The sequence below is a fragment of the Scomber japonicus genome, chromosome 3 (assembly GCF_027409825.1).
Source record: "Scomber japonicus isolate fScoJap1 chromosome 3, fScoJap1.pri, whole genome shotgun sequence".
Classification (NCBI taxonomy): Eukaryota; Metazoa; Chordata; class Actinopteri; order Scombriformes; family Scombridae; genus Scomber; species Scomber japonicus.
The window spans coordinates 22483550-22502446 of NC_070580.1; the positions used below are offsets into that span (position 1 = coordinate 22483550).

The following is an 18897-nucleotide window of genomic DNA, read 5'->3' on the forward strand; positions in this document are numbered from 1 at the left end:
TCCATCATATACAAACAAAAGTATATTGTTCATATTTCTAAATGGGACAAATGAAACTAAAGTCTTCAACATAGGATAATATCACCTTATCATAAAGTCACAACAAATACGCTTCTCGCCCAAAATGACATGGATTTTAAGTCTCGCAATTAAAAACTCACATAGGCTGGTTAAGCACATGCTGACTGCTGGCGTAATCCGACAATATTTAACACGGGACATAATTAAAATGGAGAGGAGAATGTAAAGCAGTAATTACTACTATTGTTAAGCTGCAAGCTCCAAAATAGTGGTTTCAGGCAACACCCAAAAACAGTACATGATAAATGCTGATGAATTAATCTGGATAAAGACAGGTTGTTTTCTTATCTCAGTCTTTTGTTAAATAACAGAACATTACGATTTGGTCCATGTTACACAACCTGTAATTTATCATTTTTAAGATATGAGACAATTTTTGCCAAAATATATAAACTGTCATACAACAACAACAACAACAACTGTATCCCCTCTCTTCACTGAAAGTGTCTAAGCAGTGTGTTGCATTTCTGTCACAGGCTTTTAGCAAGTTGAGCAGCCTTCCCCATCAAAGACATAGCATTCATCAACAATAGCCTAATTAAAAAGCTTTCAAGCTTGTTTTTCAGATCCACTAATCACAGAGATATTCCAGTGTTTGTTTATGGCTTGCATGAGAACAAACATGCACTGCCTAGCTGCAAATAAATCTCCAATAATCGAATTTGTGGTTCCCTATTTAAACATAATTAGCCTTACTCCTGCAAAGCCCAGGATATAGTCTGCACTCAGCTCAAGAATATAACATACAGTATCCAGACTAGAAACTGCAGCAAAGAAAATATTTGATGTCAGCAAACAGCTTATTTAAAGGTAGGTGACAATCATGACCAAATGGAAGAGGCCACAGATCCAGAAAGCAAACACAGCTGGCAAATGTGAGACAAGTCTAAGCAGTGCAGCATAATTCTGTAACTGAAAGAGGGCAATTTTTTAAAAGCACTTTGAATAAGTAGAAATACATTAGTCAGAAAAGAAACATTTCTGAAAATAGGAGCAGATATATAAAAAGTAATTTCATGGCTGCAGTCACACGGGTAAATGTATGAGTCTTTTGTTTTCAGTGTACCTACACAGCTCTTGTGAGGTGACTTCATAGTTCAGAGGGGTAGAAAGATGACCTAACACTTTATGCCTGATTACATGTTGTCTCTTGACCTTTCCTGATCTCTGTGAGTAACATCACAGTACTTCCCTGCAGGAATAACATGTAGACCTTAAAGGACAGGTTCACAGTTTTTCAAGTCTGTCTTGAAACAACTGTCAGGTGGCCAAATGAACATTGAAACTGGTTTTGGTTGCTTTCAGCATTCCTCCTGTTGCCCTCCAGATATAACGTAACTGATGGGGGTTAAAATACTGATTCCTTGTTTGGTGCAAAAATGTATTCAAAAGTTGATCTAAAGCTAGTATGAGGTGTCAGCCATCTGACTTAGTTAAATAAAGTGGATATCCTCCAGAATTACAGTCAATTAGTAAAAGAAAACACCCTCTTTTTCCTGTTCAGCTGCAGTGGAATGATCAGATTCATAAATATATTTCCATTATTTTGACTAACGTCTAACTGAATATTAATTCCCATTGAAAACCTTGAAGTGTAATCAATCTTTGACTGCCTGTGACACTGATAATAACATGTAGAATTCAAGAGGACCGAAATACTAATCATTTGATTGCACTAATTTGAAAATACTTATCACAATGAATATATGAGAGGAAACATCCTCTCTGCTAAATAAAATCTATGAATAAATTATTAACTCAGTTGCAAACCTCGACTCCCTGCTGCAATGCGCTCCATCAGTCATGTTGTTATTAAATGACTGCGAGCTTCTTCAATTATAAATGTATCCGTGAGATTTTTCTCAAATAGATTTAAATGATGCTGCATGTGTGTAAGCCATAAAGGGTATCTTTAACACATTCAATGTATCTTAATTGCATGTTCTGTTTAAGTTATGATCACTCTCTACTAAATGTATTTACTCTTCCAGAGGTAATCCTTCATCTTGTCTTGAGGCAGCAACAGCACCTGAGCAACTGGGTGGCTAAGAAAATCCATCCCCACTTTCTTGTTATTAACAGCTAATTAGTGTGGTTAATCAGGCTGATAATGAGGCTGGGCGCCATGCCATTTCAATCTGACACCAGGCCAGGGTTCAGATCTCCACCATGCACTCTGTGGGCATCCGAGATCTGCCTGAAGACGAGTCTTTCTGGACATAAGAGGACATAGAGGGTAAAAAGTGGTGAGTGGTGTTTGTTTTGATGATAACAGGAGGGCGGTAAACTGCCACCTTTAGGGCCACTGGGAAAATAAAAACAGCAGAAAGAGGTTTAGAAACTCTTACAATGCTGTAAGGATACACGTTTTGTCTTATCTCTCTGCAAGCTTTCCAGATTTTTCAAGGCTGCACTTTCTGCTCAGCAGCTGGGGACACTTCACAGCAAAAACAAGATATTGATGCTTACTGGAACCCATCCAATACTATGTTGACCCCTCAGATACACATGCATATCATAACCCACCTCAAGTCCTCGACACGTACATACATATCCAGCATTTTTCTCATCACAGTCGAGTTATAGAAAACAATACAGTAGTATCCCCTCCCGTCTGCCTCCTTTCTCCTCTCTCTCCTCTCCCTCCTCTCCCTCCTCCCTCCATCCATTCCTCCTGCTCTTGTCCTCACTCTCTCTCCACTGCCTCACTCATTCCCTGAGCAGCACATTGAACTGGATAACATCTCCTTCAACCCGCAGCACAGACTCATTTCTCTACACACCAGCTCTGAGTGGATGCTCAGCAGGGGTGTTTGAGATATTAGCGCACTGTGGGGGAACGGCTCAGGGACTTCTACCATCCACATACACAGGTAAGCCTCTGGATTCTTACATTACATTCTTGTTTGTTTGTCAAGTACTAAAGTGAAGGTGGTTAAAGTTAGCCACCTGAAACTGCAGCCTTTTGGTATCACTCATGTCAGATTCTCGGCAGCAGTCCCAGGACAGATTTGTGAAAGTAGATTCACTTCATAAAGACTACAATTTTGAGATTAGTGGTCAGTAGCTATGTGAATAACACCAAACTAGAGAAAGTGTGGAGATTGCTGGCACAGTCTGACCTGTGCGTTAATCCTTGTTTTGTTTGGAGCACTAAGTTTAGGGAGAAACAGTACCAGTCACTGCACACCGCCACATGCAATCTTAATGTGCTTAAAACGAGGAGCCGTTCAAACATTTAGGACGGATTAGTCTCACTTTCAGGAAAAAGGATTTTATTTTTGACATAGTGAACCTGTGACCGGGTTAGATTACACCATGTTACTAGTATGTTACCACTTTGTTTCTTGCATCATATAATATGCTTTACTAAAATATAACTGCCTGTGCTGCCATCTTGCTCAAATCAAAAGTGTCCACTATACGAATCAATACTCAAGCTGAACAGCGTGTCCCAAATCATTAGTGTCACTGACTGAATCAGAAGCTTTTTGCACTGGTGACCGAGAGTACAATTTTATTAAATAGTATCTACAGTATAAACAGTGTTTATTATATATGTTTATTAGTATGGTCAAAAGATTGTTGAAAGTCTGTACTGTGAAACTTGTAAATTGTGCTTTTATAAGCCTAGTTTTGTACTTTGTTCTAATTACTTAGTAGACTAAGCTAAAAACAGATAGAAGACGTGTCATAAAGTCACAGTGTTGTGAATGATATGATTGATATGATATGATTGCTTTAACACATAGTGAGTGACCATGAATCTTTGAAATGAACTAAATAAAATGATTTAAATCAGCAAATTGTTTCTGATTCAGTCACTTACCAAACTCAGACACGTTGCATGTAGAAGTGGAACTCATGAATCCCTTGGCTGAACAAAACTAATCATTTTGTTCAGTTCAATTCAAATATTTCTGTCTTCAGTTCTTTGGTTTAGTTGCACCTTCAAAATAAAATGTGGCCTATAAAAACGTAAGGTAAGGCGTTATTTGTAAGATAAGCTAAAAAGCTCAACCAGTCAACTATTTGTTATCATATCATGATTGTTTCTGTTTCTTTTGCAGACTTTCAGTAAGGTTTTAATCAGGAACAGATGTATTGTGTTTATCACAGCTGAGCTGACAACAGTACTCTCAGTCACCACTCAGGAGCTTAAGTTTGAATATTCTGTTCAAAATGTGTTCCTACATCTACTTGAGACCTTTAGCTTGGAAGACATGTCACCTACAGAGGCCTGCGCTTCACTTTGGTGCATGGGCATAAAGCGGGGGGATTTTGTCTAGAGCACAGTAGGAGGAGAAATGCGTCTTATCTGTTGTCACAGTTTTTTCACGTTTCAATATAAAAAAGGTAGATGCATTCTTGGTGTGGACTGTTACCTTGCACCTCATCAGTGAGCAGCTTTTTTAATATAATATTTGGTCCTGCATTTTGTCAGGCTACTCAGGCTGTCCTAACCATCTGGCTGATGGTATCACTCTATTTCAGGCGGTAAACAGTACAAATCCTCCACTACCTTTATTACCAATCTTTTTCATCTCTAGAATTGTAAATGTTTCCACATATTTTGTCTCAGATGGTTTTGTGTTATGACAATCCATCCAAGCACAATTAAGACACTGACCATGAACTGCAACATCCCTAGTTTAAATCCAGATATGGACCTTTGTTGCATCGCTCTCCCTCAGTTTCATGTCATCCTTCAACTGTCTCTGGAACAAAGGATTAAAATACTTTAAAAAAATACTTTAAAAGGGCGCACAGGTGGTCGAGTGGTTAGAGCGCATGCCATATACGCAGCCAACCCCAGTTTGAATCCCGATTAGAGGTCCTATGCTGCATGTCACACGCCCCCTCTCTCTCTCTCTCTTGTTTCCTGTCAGTCTACTGATCAATAAAGGTGTCTATGTCAACAAAATCTTAAAAAAAAAAACTTTAAAAAAGAGAATAAGAGAAATAATAACAATAATGATACACGATATTCAGCAGGGTTAGTGCATTTGAAATAAACACGTCATTTTATACGGTTTTTAGACTGGCCTTAATATGAAAGGCATAAAGACCAAGGTCATCATAGTTGTATAAATAAATACAAGAAATAACATTCACAATGTGCTCCACGCTCTGATTGACAGCCTGCTTGATAATGTAATTTCTGGTCATAGCAACAACTGTTGCTGCGGCACTTTGCACACATCCATGATGATACTGATGGGTCTAAAAAGTATTTGCTGAATTCTGTCAACCAACACAATGATTTGCTGATCTGTGCAAACCTGATGGCATTTATTAGAGGCTGAATTATTTCTCTCATTAGAAAAAAAGCTTTTGTAAAGCCATGTCACCAAGACTTAAAATATTAAAATGGTATGTGTTAGTCATACTGTCCCACCCTACCATATTGCTGTATTGAGCTGGAAATGTGCCATGGACTTAATATACTTAAGATTCATGGTTGTTGATAAATAAAATTACAAATGCATGAGTATTTAAAATTAGGAACGAAGGAGATATTGAATAGACGTGCAGCAAAGCTATCTGAGGACATTTAAAGATGTAAATAACTCTTCATATTGACAGAGCAGACTGCACATTAATGCATAGTTTTCAGTAAAGCAGGGCCTCTCTTTAATGCAATGAGGCAGGTTTTTGCCTCAGAGAGCGTTTTTGTGCAGTCTGATGCTGAGGATGGCAGTGAAGCTGTAACAAGCCCCTTCCTGCTCTTCATCACAATAGTGCCAGATATGTGGCCATGAGTATTCATCAGTAAGGGCTAATGGGGCACTGCAGTGTGAACCGCTGATTTATAGCCCGTCCCCTGTCAGGCCTAATGATAGGGCAATGGGGTTGGTTATGGAGAAACAGGTGCTGCAGAGTGAATAGATGCAAAGCAATGCCGCTGAAAGCCACGGGTGATTGTCGTTTTGTCCCCCGCAGAAATGCTCATTTGCAATATTGTGTTCACACATACGTAATTATTGTGCATAGAAATTAGCTCTCTTGAAGCAGGATTATGGCTTGAAAATGTGTGTGTGAGTGTATGAATGGTGTGTGTGTGTGGCAGTGAAAGTAAGTTTAATGGTTAATTTACTGTTCGCCAAATTATTTCCAACATAAACGTCACACTGAATATACACAGCGACTCTCTATCCTCCACTATATAAGCAACAGATGGAGTTTAATGATGAAGGTAGAAATAATGTCCTAAATGAACTCATTCACTGGGCCAAATGCACTGAATGTGATCAGGTCATTAAAATAGGTGGAACCATCATTATTATTGTAACAACAACATTTTGACAACCGTGGCAATACACAGGGAGGCATTTGGGCATGGCCATATGGAGAGAAATACACATTAGTATAACGTTTTCTAAATTCAATATAGACTGCAATATCTGTTTCAAGTATGGACAAATGCAATGTCAAGTAGGATTACAGCACTGCTCAATAACGTTAACTTAGATAACAGTACAGTGTGTGAATACAAAAAATATAAGGACAGCCACAAAATAACCTTAACAAAATAAAATGGTTAATAAATCATATATAATGCGAAAGACCGACTGCAAAGTTCTTCTTGCAGTTTGCAAAAAAAGTGTCTCCTGAATACACTCAATGAGAAGACTCATGTATTACCCACTTAAAGATCAGAGATATACATCTTAATATTGCCTACATTGCCTTACAGTGCCTTCATAAAGGTTCAAATGATAGCCAAAGAAAAGAAAAGGCAAGTTTTGTTCTGAAAAAGGCACATTCCATCTTTATCTTCTCTGAAATTGCAACACGCTGGATTTGATTAATTTCTCAATTCCCTTTTATTTCTGGATTAGTCCTCCTTGCACATTCATGATAAATCAATAAGTCAGAGAGAATGCAGGCCCACTAGCTCCTTTGATTTTAATTCCAAGCTGTCAGTTTTTTTTCTGAAGATAAGAAAGGAACAACCCAAGAAAAACTTTTTGTTGTTGTTGTTGTTTTTTGCATTCAACATGCTCAAAAATAGTAATGCAATAAAAATTCTACCTTGGCTGAGATTTTTTTAATAAAAATTCTACCTTGGCTGAGACATTTTTACAGCACTTCAGAAGAGAACAATGAGTAGAGTGACAAACTGTTTTTTGTGAAAACAATTTCACAACTCCTGTTGATGAAGTTGTTGTAGGTGTTCAGCAGTTGAAGCTCACTCACTGCAGGTCAGCTGGCACAGTTTACAGATGGATCACTGCACAGCCCACACACACACACACACACACACACACACACACACACACACAATGGTAGCTCTCTGCCTGGACCATCCCACACTCAACAACGGCGTCTTTCCCACAGAGCCGGCAGTCAGGAGAATGGGCAAATCCGAAAGTCAAATGGATATCATGGAGAAATCAAGTAAACCTGGGAAGCGTCGTTGGACTGTTGCAGAAATCGGTCTGTCTGTTCTGCTGCTGTTGGTCAGCTGTGCCTTGGCTGGACTGGTAGTCCTCTACACATCAGTTGTGAAAGGTAATGGTTCTGTCAGACTCAGTGTGGAAAGATCCAGATATTACAGATGGCAGCTACAATGACATGTTTCTCCCTATTCTGTTTTGTTTGTGTGACTACAAGCTGGCATTGATACAGGAAATTACCCTTTTACTGCCTCCAGTAATGACCATGCATGCTTGATGCAATATTGGTGCAAGTCATGTCATCAGTTCTTTTTCTGATATAATTATAATATTATAATAAGGTTAATGTTACTCATAAAAAAGGCTGCCAAACACACATACAACACTGCATTAGACTTGTATTTACAAATACACAAATACACAAGTATTTTTTCTTTTCTTTTTCTTTCTCTCAATGGCAATTGATATAAGTTAATGAAGTCTAGTTTATGAAGTCGTGCTGACTGATGTCTAAAATCTGTTTCTTCCAACCATCCCAGAGGAATCTAACAGGCCGAGTGTGTCGAGGAGCTCAACAGGTGAAGGTGAGTCTCTCTAAGCTTATTAAGTGAACACAGGAAACTGTGGGTTGGAGTGTGTCATATTCAAGCGGCACCTTTGGTAGACACTATAATACTGTAATTCCCCTTACTGCCTGATCAGCAATGTCACACAAAAGTGAAAGAACAGAGTCACTGCTGACATAGACAAGCCTGTAACACACAGGCTACACTGTAGATCTAAGCTGTTTAGAATTAGCTCTATATCAAGTCAGTCTGAAATTTGTTACCCAACACCTTCTCTGTCTGAGCTGGGGTTTAAGTTGTCAAATAGTCGACACACAATTGTTGATTCTTTTCTGAATTTTCCAGGCCAGCTGTTTCGTTCCAATCTCAACAATGTGTGCACAACTGCGGACTGTGTTACTGCAGGTGAGATGAACTGTTTTTTCTTTGCTCTCCTGCTGGCTTATTTTGCAAACATAGTTCCCCCATAGCCTTAAAAAGAATTGTTTTCTAACCTTGTTTTTCCCTCTGTCTCTCTTTCCCTCTCTTGTCTCTGTGATACATAAAGCTGCCCGCCTCTTGCAGAACATGGATATGTCCGTGAAGCCTTGTGATAATTTCTACCAGTATGCCTGCGGGGGTTGGCTGGAGCGACATGTCATCCCGGAGACCAGCTCCCGACACAGCGTCTTTGACATTCTGAGGGACAAGCTGGAGATTGTCCTCAAAGGTCAGTTGGCGCAGCGTTGGGGTGGTGGGCTCAAATCTTTGGTGGGTAGTGGGCTGCAGTATTGGGAGCTACATGTGGGTGTTCTTCAGAGAGGAAATGTCTGCATGTGTTGTGTTATTACAGGTGTTCTTGAGACGGGGAACGAACACGACAGGGATGCCATCAGGAAGGCCAAAGTCCTTTACAGCTCTTGTATGAATGAGAGTAGGTTTCTTTTGACTCAGTCTAAAAACATTTCTTCTAAAAGGAATCATGTTGACAAAAACAATTTACCACAAGAAACACTCAGTAGCTTTTCTGGAGCTTTCAATTGTATAATGTGATCTTCCTCTGCAGATTATATAACAGTCTTCCTCAGGAGTTGTCATGGAAATGTAGACGTTTTTACTTTTTTCAGCACTTTAAAGCATAATGATGGCAATTTCCTATATTATTCTTATTGTCAACACATTTCATGTGCAGAGCCAAACCAAGTATGAAATCATCTTAAGTATTGTGTATGCATCTGAAGCCTGATACAATTCCTCTAAGCCATAGAGCTCCATGGTTGCCAAAAAACTATTAAAAACATGTCAGTGAGCCACACTGCTACACTGGGTGACATGTTCCATCACCATGAAGATTACAGTCATGTTAGTTTAGCTCCAAAGAATAATAACAGCGATCATGATTTCAGTCTGTGGAGAGCAGTTCCTTGTACGGCAGACGCCACAGAACCTCTAGATTTACTTGTTATGGAAAAATCCTGGTGCAGAAATACCAGGAACCTTGGATAGCAAAATTTCCACAACATATAAACAGCTTGATTGATCAAAAAGACAACGGTTACAAGTGCTGGTGTTGACCCAGTGAAATGCCACATCTGAAGGAGAGCTGTCTGCTTGCCTCGTTAAATCTCTCATGTTGTCCAGTTAAGGACTGCTGCGTAGTAGATAGCCATTGCCCAAGAAAATCTCCCAACAAGTGGACCCTTGCCATACTTTAACGCTTGCACCTCAGTGGAGAGACGGAGAGGTATAATAAATCCACCCAACTGTTTAATTTCCACAATCCATTATATGAAAATTCACAGTACTAAAGCTCTCTGAGAAATTTGCAATGTTGCATAAAGTTAATATGATATGATATGAAGTGTAACAAGGTAACAAAGCTCTGCAAACAGAAGCCTGTGTTTTTAATAGATTTTGAACAACAATGGAGGTGTATGGGACAGAAAAATACTGTGAGGCTTTTACTATGAGGCTTTGGATACACACACAATAGTTGTCAGTAGGTCCAGTTCATTATTGGTTTGTCTTCACATGAGATTTGTTGACAATAAGAACAACATAGAAAATGACCAGCTTTATCCTTTAAGAATTTCTCATCTATATTGGCTTCACAGTTCTTGTGGGGAGATTATTTTTGTTAACTGCAGGACAAAAATTAACTTTCAATCTCAATAAAGCATATTGTCTCACACTGCTTGAAAAGTTAAAAGGCTACAGTGTTGTTGACATGTTTTATAGTTGTGGTATATCACTTGCAGGCCTCATAGAGCAGCGTGACTCCCAGCCCCTTCTGAAGCTCATTGACAGTATCGGAGACTGGCCTGTTGCATCAGATGACTGGAACGCCACTACAGGTAGAAATACCTCTGAACTACACTGATTAATGTCTGTAGTTTGCTCTGTTTAAATGTGCACATGTGCTACATCCACACAAACAACCACTCACGTTTCTATTCAAAATACATGTGCTCACACAGAGCCAGTGCAGCTATATTTGTACTCGGTGAATTGCTGAGTTTGAGCTTTGTTGGCGGGATCAAGAGAGCAGTCGAGGCTCTTCAGCTGAGGAGTCAGGTGTGGAGTTTGGGAGTGTGATGAGTGGGCAGAAGGGCAGATCCTCAATCAGGACTGTGAAGGTTGCTTTAAATAGTCTATTCTGCTCATCCTCAAGCGCCTGGCTCTTGCCACTTTAATTAAATGTAATCATGGACAGTAGCTCAAACAGAATTAACCACGCATAGCTGCATCTGCACACAAAATTTTAAACACTGTGTACCCAGTTAAATGTGCAGCATAGGCAGAGAGGGAGTCCTTCTACAGCTTTCCTGCTACACTGAATACTTCTTTACAGTTGGGCAGCTGTGTTTAGATGAAGTGCTGTTATTTTCCTGTTCTTGCAGAAGAAGCCTGGAGCCTCGAGGACACATTGGCCACACTTACAGCTCATTTCCACAAGAAGGTTCTGTTGGACATGTATGTGTGGACAGACGACCGGGACTCTCGGCGCCATATCATTTATGTAAGATCTGGGCTGTCTGAGGCCAAGTAACAAATTGTAGCCATTATGTGGTCATTATAACAATTACACTGTCATTGTTTATAAATATACTGACTTTCAACAAGCAAAAGACACAAAATCTACCATTGTTGTATTCTGGTTAGATTGACCAGCCAGGACTTGGAATGCCATCAAGAGACTATTATTTCAACGATGGAAACTACAAAAAGGTGAGGTCCTACAGCCTCAGTTCACCCAAAACTCTAGTGGTAGGGCTCCATCCATTGAACTCTCTCTATTCAATTACTTTTTTTCAGTATGTAAAATCTGTGTGTCTTGTTGTGTGGAACTTATTGAGGTTATTTTTTTTAATTTAACGTAAAGCTACGGATTGACTAAAACCAAATCTGTGTCCTGCCATTATTTAGTGAATGTAACTGATCTGGCTAATACCCAATCCACTGCACAAGGTTTATATTGACTCTGATACTGATCTAACAGATCAGTGCATCCCTTTCTAGTGGTATCTAGCCATGCAGACAGTTTTGGTTTTCTGATATCTTCCTAATATTTCTGCCTCCACCTTAATACAGAGGAAGTTAATTTGTTTGTGGTTAGAGTTATCATTGTCCAAATGAAAACTGTCCAGATCTTTGGATGATTTTAACCACCAGTTTGTGTTTGGAGAGAGTCTTTGAGTTTTCTTATCTTATCACACATTCATCTGTATTGTTTGACACAACCTTGATTTTGTTGTTGAAACAACATTTATGACATAGGTTCGAGAGGCCTATCTACATTTTATGGTTTCCATTGCGAAGATAACCAGAGAGGACAGGAACCTGACTCAGGATGACGACCGTGTGTGGGAGGAAATGATGCAAGTGCTAGAGCTGGAGACAGACATTGCCAATGTGAGTGCCAGTCACAACAGGAAATGGAATTGTGGGACGAGGGCTAAAGAAAATTAATAATGACAAGATGAAAAATGAGCAGCTCGTCCCTGCTTCCAGTAAATGAGAGAACCAGGCTACATTTAGTGTGGACATAGGAGATCTGCCAAGCTTTTAACCTTTTTTTTTGTACCTGTCAAGAGCATGACAAATGAGACTTCACTGATGAAAGGAGTGCAAAATGTGAATATAACCAAGCATCAGTTTACAGAAGTTTTTTTTGCTGGACAGGCCACATCTCCTGCTGAGGAGCGCCAAGATGTCACCGTTCTCTACAATAAGATGACACTTAGTGATCTGCAGAGCACATTCAGCCTGAATGTAAGTGCAATTTCAATTCTTTCAGGTGTGTGTGTGCAAAGTGCAAACTCTCCAAGCATTTTTTTAAAAATTGTAGAACAGGAATCATTAAGTTAGCAAGGTATATTAGACTGCAGGTAACCATAGCAACAGCAGTCTATCTCTTCTTCGTGCTAAATTCCAGATAGCCCTCAAAGGTAAAACTAATGTAGTTAAAATGAATGAAAACAAAGTTAAACAGTTGATGAAGACGTGAATGAAACTGAAAGATGAATGTAAAACTGGGAAATGTTACCTAGTAACCAACGTTCAGCCTTTGCCAGAGAAGTTGGAGTATTTGACTCGTTCTTATTTGAACAAGGTAGCTTATCTCTATTCTCTATTCTTCTATAGTACCAGCATAAAGAAAGGAATTTCCTATTTTAGAGTTGAATCTATTGTAATTTAAATTTGCTGTAATCCATGTAAAATCCTGTAAAACATATTTAACCATATGGTACCTCCACCATATTAATTAAAACTAAACATTATAAAGGATAATGTCCTGATTTTTGTTTTCCAGGGTTTTAACTGGACACGATTTATCCAAGGTGTGCTGTCCAGTGTGTCCATCGATGTCCAACTAGAGGAGGAGGTGGTGGTATATAGCTCTCCCTACCTTGAGAAGATGAATGACGTTCTTTCTAGACACAGTGTCAGGTCAGTCATACGCAAATATATGTCCGTGACGAATGAACTATGACAGAAAGGTTACAGTGCAGCACAGTTAACCAAAAACAATTGATGTTTGCAGAACTATGCAGAACTACCTCACCTGGCAGCTCATCACTGACAGAGTTAATAGCTTGAGCCGCCGTTTCAAAGATGCCAGAGCCCGTTACAGAAAGGTGCAAAGAGCATGACATACTACTCTTAACACATATTTATGTAAGATAGTTATAAAACACAATTTCAATGAGTGATTCTGTGCTCATCAGACTCTGTATGGGACCACTGTGGAGGATGCTTGGTGGCGAGAATGTGTCCGTTATGTCCAGAACAGCATGGAAAATGCAGTTGGAGCTCTGTATGTGCATGAGACCTTTGCTGGAGAAAGTAAACGAATGGTGAGTTATTTTTGCTCTGAAAACAGACACAAATCTTTGATAGAGTGTGAAAATCAGTTACTGCCATAACATTTATGTCAAAGCATGGTCAAAGCATGATCAAACCAAGCTAACACAAATACTGCATTGTGTGCACTAACTCAGGGGAAAAACACACATTTAGTGCCAAAAACCTGACGTTGAGGGGCTGAGCGTCACTTTTCAAGCTTCTAAATGCATCATCATATCTACCATTTATTTGTAATACTTTTGTGAAATTACATTTTTTTTTTTGCTTGAAGTGGTATAAAAAACATAAAGTATGCATCGCGTAACCATTTAGTGTCATTAAAACATCTCATGCCTCATAGATGTTATGTTCTATAGGGATAATTATATTGCAATTATAATGGCTCCTAATTAATTATGGATTCATTTATATTTTTCATGTATTATATTGCAGCTTGGGTTCCCTGGAAACTCATAATTATGAAAAAGTATCTCTGTATGAGACTATCATTAAGCCCTTTGTTGTACATTATATTTTCACAGGTCAGTGACCTCATCGGTAAGATCCAGAAAGCCTATGTGGAAACACTGGAGGAGTTAAGCTGGATGGATTCTCCCTCAAAGGAGAAGGCAAGAGAGAAGGTACAATGCATACTTGAGCAAAGATTTTAGTTCGCTTCTGCAAAACTATCAATGTATCTCCAGTGGATGATAGGGTCTTATTGAATGTGGTGCTTCTCTTTAGGCCATGGCAATCAAGGAGCATATTGGCTATCCAGACCATATTCTGGAGAAAAGTAACCAGAAGCTCGACCAGGAGTACGCACATGTAAGCAGAGTCTATTTCCAGGCCACATTTTAATTACCTGAAATATGCACTTAATTTTGCCTGTTTCTCTTTTCAGCTAAATTTTAGTGAAGAACACTACTTTGAGAACATCCTCGAGAACCTAAGGTCTGAGGCGCACAAGAGTCTGAGGAAGCTCAGAGAACCAGTAGATCCTGACTTGTAAGCTCTTGACACATCGCAAACTGCAAGCTGCTCTTATTTATAAAATAAGCTCTTGGACATGACATGACACGGAACCTCTTCTAAATTAAACTGATTACATAATAATGTTTTGAGAGATGAATAGTTGCAGATTTTTGCTCATGCTTAACGTCTCCTTGTGGGGCTTTTCTATTATACAAGAGAGTAAATAGGATTTTGTACTGTGTCCTCATCAAGTCATTCTCAAAGAAAATTATTATTTTTAGTAATTTTAATCAGATTTTCAATCACTCCTTAGGTGGATCATTGGTGCTGCTGTGGTGAATGCATTTTACTCTCCCAACAGAAATCAGATAGGTAAGAGCTTTATGGCTTACGAGAATCAGTGAGGCCATGGGCAGCCTGTGTGACAAATACAAGATTTTTTTGTTCATGGTAACACAGTCCTAATCCTGCTAAGTGCTGCCTGTACTGAGTGTTTTCTCTCCTGTTGTTTATATGCATCTGCTTGTTTTTGTCTGTCCAGTGTTTCCAGCAGGAATCCTGCAGCCACCGTTCTTCAGTAAACATCAGCACCAGGCTCTTAACTTTGGTGGAATAGGAATGGTTATTGGACATGAGATAACACATGGATTTGATGACAACGGTGAGACATGGGTGATTCGTCATGGATAATTTTGGAAGCCAAAACCAATAAACACAGTTTAAACAGTACTTAACGTATTGCATTTTGTTTCCTTGTAGGGCGTAATTTTGACAAGGATGGTAATATGCTAAACTGGTGGAGTAATTACTCTGCGGAGCATTTTAAAGAGCAGTCACAGTGCATGGTGCAACAGTATGGCAACTTCAATTGGAAACTAGCGGGTGGACAAAATGTAAGCACATAATGGTGTATATGACATTAGATGTTTTGTCTCCATCTGGAATCCCTGACTGGCTATGATCCCTGACTATGTAAACTGTATATTTTGTGACCACTGGAATGATTGTTTACATGTTATTGTGTGTTCATGGCTTCATGATTGCAGGTCAGTGGAATCAGCACTTTGGGAGAGAACATTGCAGACAACGGAGGGGTTCGTCAAGCATACAAGGTTGGATGTTACCTGCAAAAGCACAAACCACATCACTATTTCAGCAGTAATGACGATCTACAAATTGCTTGTAATGAACTTGCTGCAAATATGAAATCTGTTTTTGAGAGTGAACATGTGTTTACAGGCTTATCTTAAGTGGGTGGAGACAGAAGGCGAGGACCCTCATTTGCCCGGTCTAGACATGGATCACAAGCAGCTTTTTTTTCTTAACTTTGCCCAAGTAAGTGAGAATAATGAGGAAAGATTTTATTTCTGAGTGTATTATTTCAGCAGAAAGATGAAAAAATGTCCCCATCTGGAGTCAACAGACAAAGCTCAGGAGGAGCATTTTTCAGAGGATGTTTGGCACTGTGAAGTAAACACTGGGACAAAGGGAGAGTTATCGGGGGGAGTCGCTCAAGCAATCCAGAACAAATCAGGATTCAGAGGATGAGAAGAGCTGCCAAGGACGTTCTTGGTGCCAGAGAATGTAAAGCACAAAATACAAAACTGTAATCACCAATAAAATAGGACAAACACCCACAACAAATCTGTTTAAGAGCCACAATCACTTACACACTTACTACTGTGATTTCACTAGTCAGTAAAATGGGTCATACTAAAGTGGCATTTTCAAGGTTTGAAAAAAAAAAATCTGTTGAGGAAGTATAAGATGCACTATAAATACTTAGTATAGATGCAGGAAATATATTTTTACAATTTTAAGAAATGCATTTGTTTTGCTACCTGCAGACATGTTCACTTAACTCCTAATGACTGCTTTAAAAAAAGGATTACACTCTACTGTAATTTGTTTCTATCTCCAGGTGTGGTGTGGTGCTTATCGGCCTGAGTACGCCAGCCAGTCCATCAAGACTGACTCACACAGTCCCTTAGAATACAGGTAAGGAGTTTTAATATGATCAGGTATTAATATTAGACAACATGTGCAGTGATAATAAACTTTCAGAAACAGAAGAAGTGTAACTCCCTAAATTATAGAGTATTTTGAAAAATCTATTGTTGACCTAAGGCAAAAAATTATAGAAGCAACTGCTGTATTTGATATAAATGTGAACTGGAAAATGTTGTAACCCTTAGATAAAAAAACAACAAACTATTAGAATATAAAGCTTAATAGTGAAACTGAATGCTTGGCTTGTCATTATCGACTCACACCAAGAACATTTTATTAGTTTTGTTAGCTGTGCTTAAACCAAAGTAGCTTTAGAGCTTTTATCATTGTGGTGAAGCTTTAAAATTAGATGCATGTCAAGAGATGTGTCACAGTTCTTGAGTTACAAACTAAACATATATTTTTAAATTATTTTCAAATGTTTTGTTAAATTCAGCTAACCACGTATATTTATACAAATGCAATAAATATGCTAATATCAATATTTCCAAAGGTTCACATGACAACTTGTAAGTTCAAGGAGTCACTTTTAGTGATGAACCCACAGAGAATCATCACCTGACTCTGCTTTGAGTCTTTCAGCTCATTGTTTTGATTTTCCAGCCACAACTTTACTGTTACTGCTCTCATGTTGTAGTTTTTCCTGATCAGCAGCCAGCTGTTTCCAGCGTAACAGCTTTAAATCTCACTGCATGATACCTGATAATTCATCAGTGTTTTTACAGCTTGCCTCTATTACCCCATGGTTGCCAAATACAAGATTGATTATTGTCTTTTCTAAAGTGACAATAATTAATTTTAAATGTTCACCTCCTTTTGTTGCTTCTCTCTCTGTAGCTGGATTCACAAAACTGCTTCACCTCATCCCTAGTCTCAGCACAGCTACACACCTCAGCTGATACTCATTAAAAGCAAAGATACACCACACTGTAAATATAAGTCTAATGCTCCCATTGAAAAAGTATTTTGTTGTACCAAAATGTAACTCATTAAAATATCAGAATCAGTGAAGCTCATCTCACTGATTAAATATGAGGACTTGAAGTCTGGTCTCACACTTACTAGTGCCTATGTAACATTCATAACATACTTTGGTTTCTACGGCCACTAACAACCTGTGTTCCTTTTGTTTTAAGGGTGCTTGGATCTCTGCAGAATTTTGAAGCATTCTCTGAAGCTTTCCAGTGCCAAAAAGGCAGTCTAATGAACCCTGAGCTGAAGTGTCGTGTCTGGTAGAAAATGTTACTCTTGAGTTATTTATTTCCTGACATGGGCAACTCAAATCAAAAGAACAAGTTTTACTTCTTAAATCCACAGAGACCTCCTGTTTAAGACTAAATCCAGTTTATTTGGGGCAGAGTGGTGACGCAGATATTTGCATATACAGTACAGTAGATGTATTTGGAATGGATGACATCCGGGACTACACCCTAGTTTGAAAACTTGCATGTATACTATAAAAAAAGTTTGTCCTCAAGTTTGAAGTGTTGTCTCTGAATGAGTAGGTCACTTGTTCTTTTTTTGCTGTGTCCCACGACAGATGTCAAGTGGGTACATGGATGACGAGGCTACATAGAAAAGTGAGAACTTGTGAAAAGGTTTTAGCCTTTCTTCAATGAAACCTTAAAAAAATTGTGCAGATCTTTGTGATTTATCCATTAACATTTGGAGCTGATTTAACTTGGGGTCTGTTCTCTGATGTATTGTTTTTAAGACATTGTGTCACTTCAGAAGGAACAATAATGAACAAATCTTAACTCTGACTGAGGCGTGAGCACGAAATAAATGAAAGCTCAGGGCTTTGCTGATGCATAGCTAAAACAGAATTAGTCACACTCCGCGAGTTTGGTCATTCACTGTTACATGAAACAAATTACCTAAAGACTTTAAGACTGTTAAACATTTGCAGCTTTAACCTTAAATTAACATCCTGAGAGAGCTGCAGTTTTCAACATTTTTACACTTACAGAGAGGATACATATTTAAAATCTACAAAGCTATTTAGTATTTTTTGGAGGACAAAAGTTTCTTTATCACGTCCTACATATGATTGTTGCTCAGTACTCTCTACGGAGATATATATGTGTGCCATGACATCTTGCTTTAAGAGACCATATTCCAGATATTTTGATAAATATTGGTGGCCTGCTGCTTTTTAGCTCTTGAGAAAAACTAGATGCCCTTTGAAGATAGAGTGATGTGATAATGATCAAAAAGCTTGGCTTAGCTTAGCTGAAATCGTCAAGTTTAGACGCAGGTTTGGATATACAGTAGGTTGCTAATCACAGTTGTGTTGTGTGTTTGAAGCTTGTCCTGCTCTTTTTTCTGCTTCCACACATTCCACATTTTACATGCCTTTGAAAGGTTCTCAAGTGGTCATAATGGGGTGGTGTATAGCTGCCATGTGCCATTTGTTAGATGACACAAATCTACATTTATTCAAAATGAGAACGCCTGCTTGTATGTTATCTGTGTGTCTAAATTTAACCGTTGAAGTCAACGGATTTGTATGAAAACTAACCTTTCCTTTCACTACACAG

The 18897-nt window shown here is 38.8% G+C and overlaps 1 protein-coding gene across 2 annotated transcripts; it reads left to right on the top strand.

Annotated features, from left to right (window-relative positions):
• Positions 1–7439: 7439 nt before the first annotated feature.
• mmel1 (membrane metallo-endopeptidase-like 1) lies at positions 7440–17593 on the top strand. 2 transcript variants are annotated; one of them, XM_053316429.1, is made up of 23 exons: positions 7440–7596; positions 8021–8065; positions 8393–8452; positions 8595–8756; positions 8880–8960; positions 10285–10380; positions 10927–11045; positions 11189–11254; positions 11804–11938; positions 12209–12298; positions 12840–12976; positions 13071–13164; positions 13255–13383; positions 13915–14013; positions 14117–14200; positions 14277–14380; positions 14661–14719; positions 14889–15008; positions 15107–15240; positions 15394–15459; positions 15587–15682; positions 16269–16345; positions 17494–17593. In XM_053316429.1, exons 1-23 carry the CDS (start codon positions 7440–7442, stop codon positions 17591–17593), a joined length of 2310 nt encoding a protein of 769 aa, XP_053172404.1. The 2 variants fall into 2 exon arrangements, with proteins under 2 accessions (XP_053172404.1, XP_053172405.1); XM_053316430.1 differs by lacking the exon at positions 8021–8065.
• The last annotated feature ends 1304 nt before the right edge of the window (positions 17594–18897 follow it).

Bases quoted from the DNA above. Each gene is read 5' to 3' on its own strand.
- mmel1 (XM_053316429.1), top strand. From the start codon at position 7,440: ATGGGCAAATCCGAAAGTCAAATGGATATCATGGAGAAATCAAGTAAA. The intron at 8,757-8,879 runs GTCAGTTGGCGC...GTGTTATTACAG, and splicing joins GCTGGAGATTGTCCTCAAAG to GTGTTCTTGAGACGGGGAAC. The intron at 12,977-13,070 runs GTCAGTCATACG...TGATGTTTGCAG, and splicing joins CTTTCTAGACACAGTGTCAG to AACTATGCAGAACTACCTCA.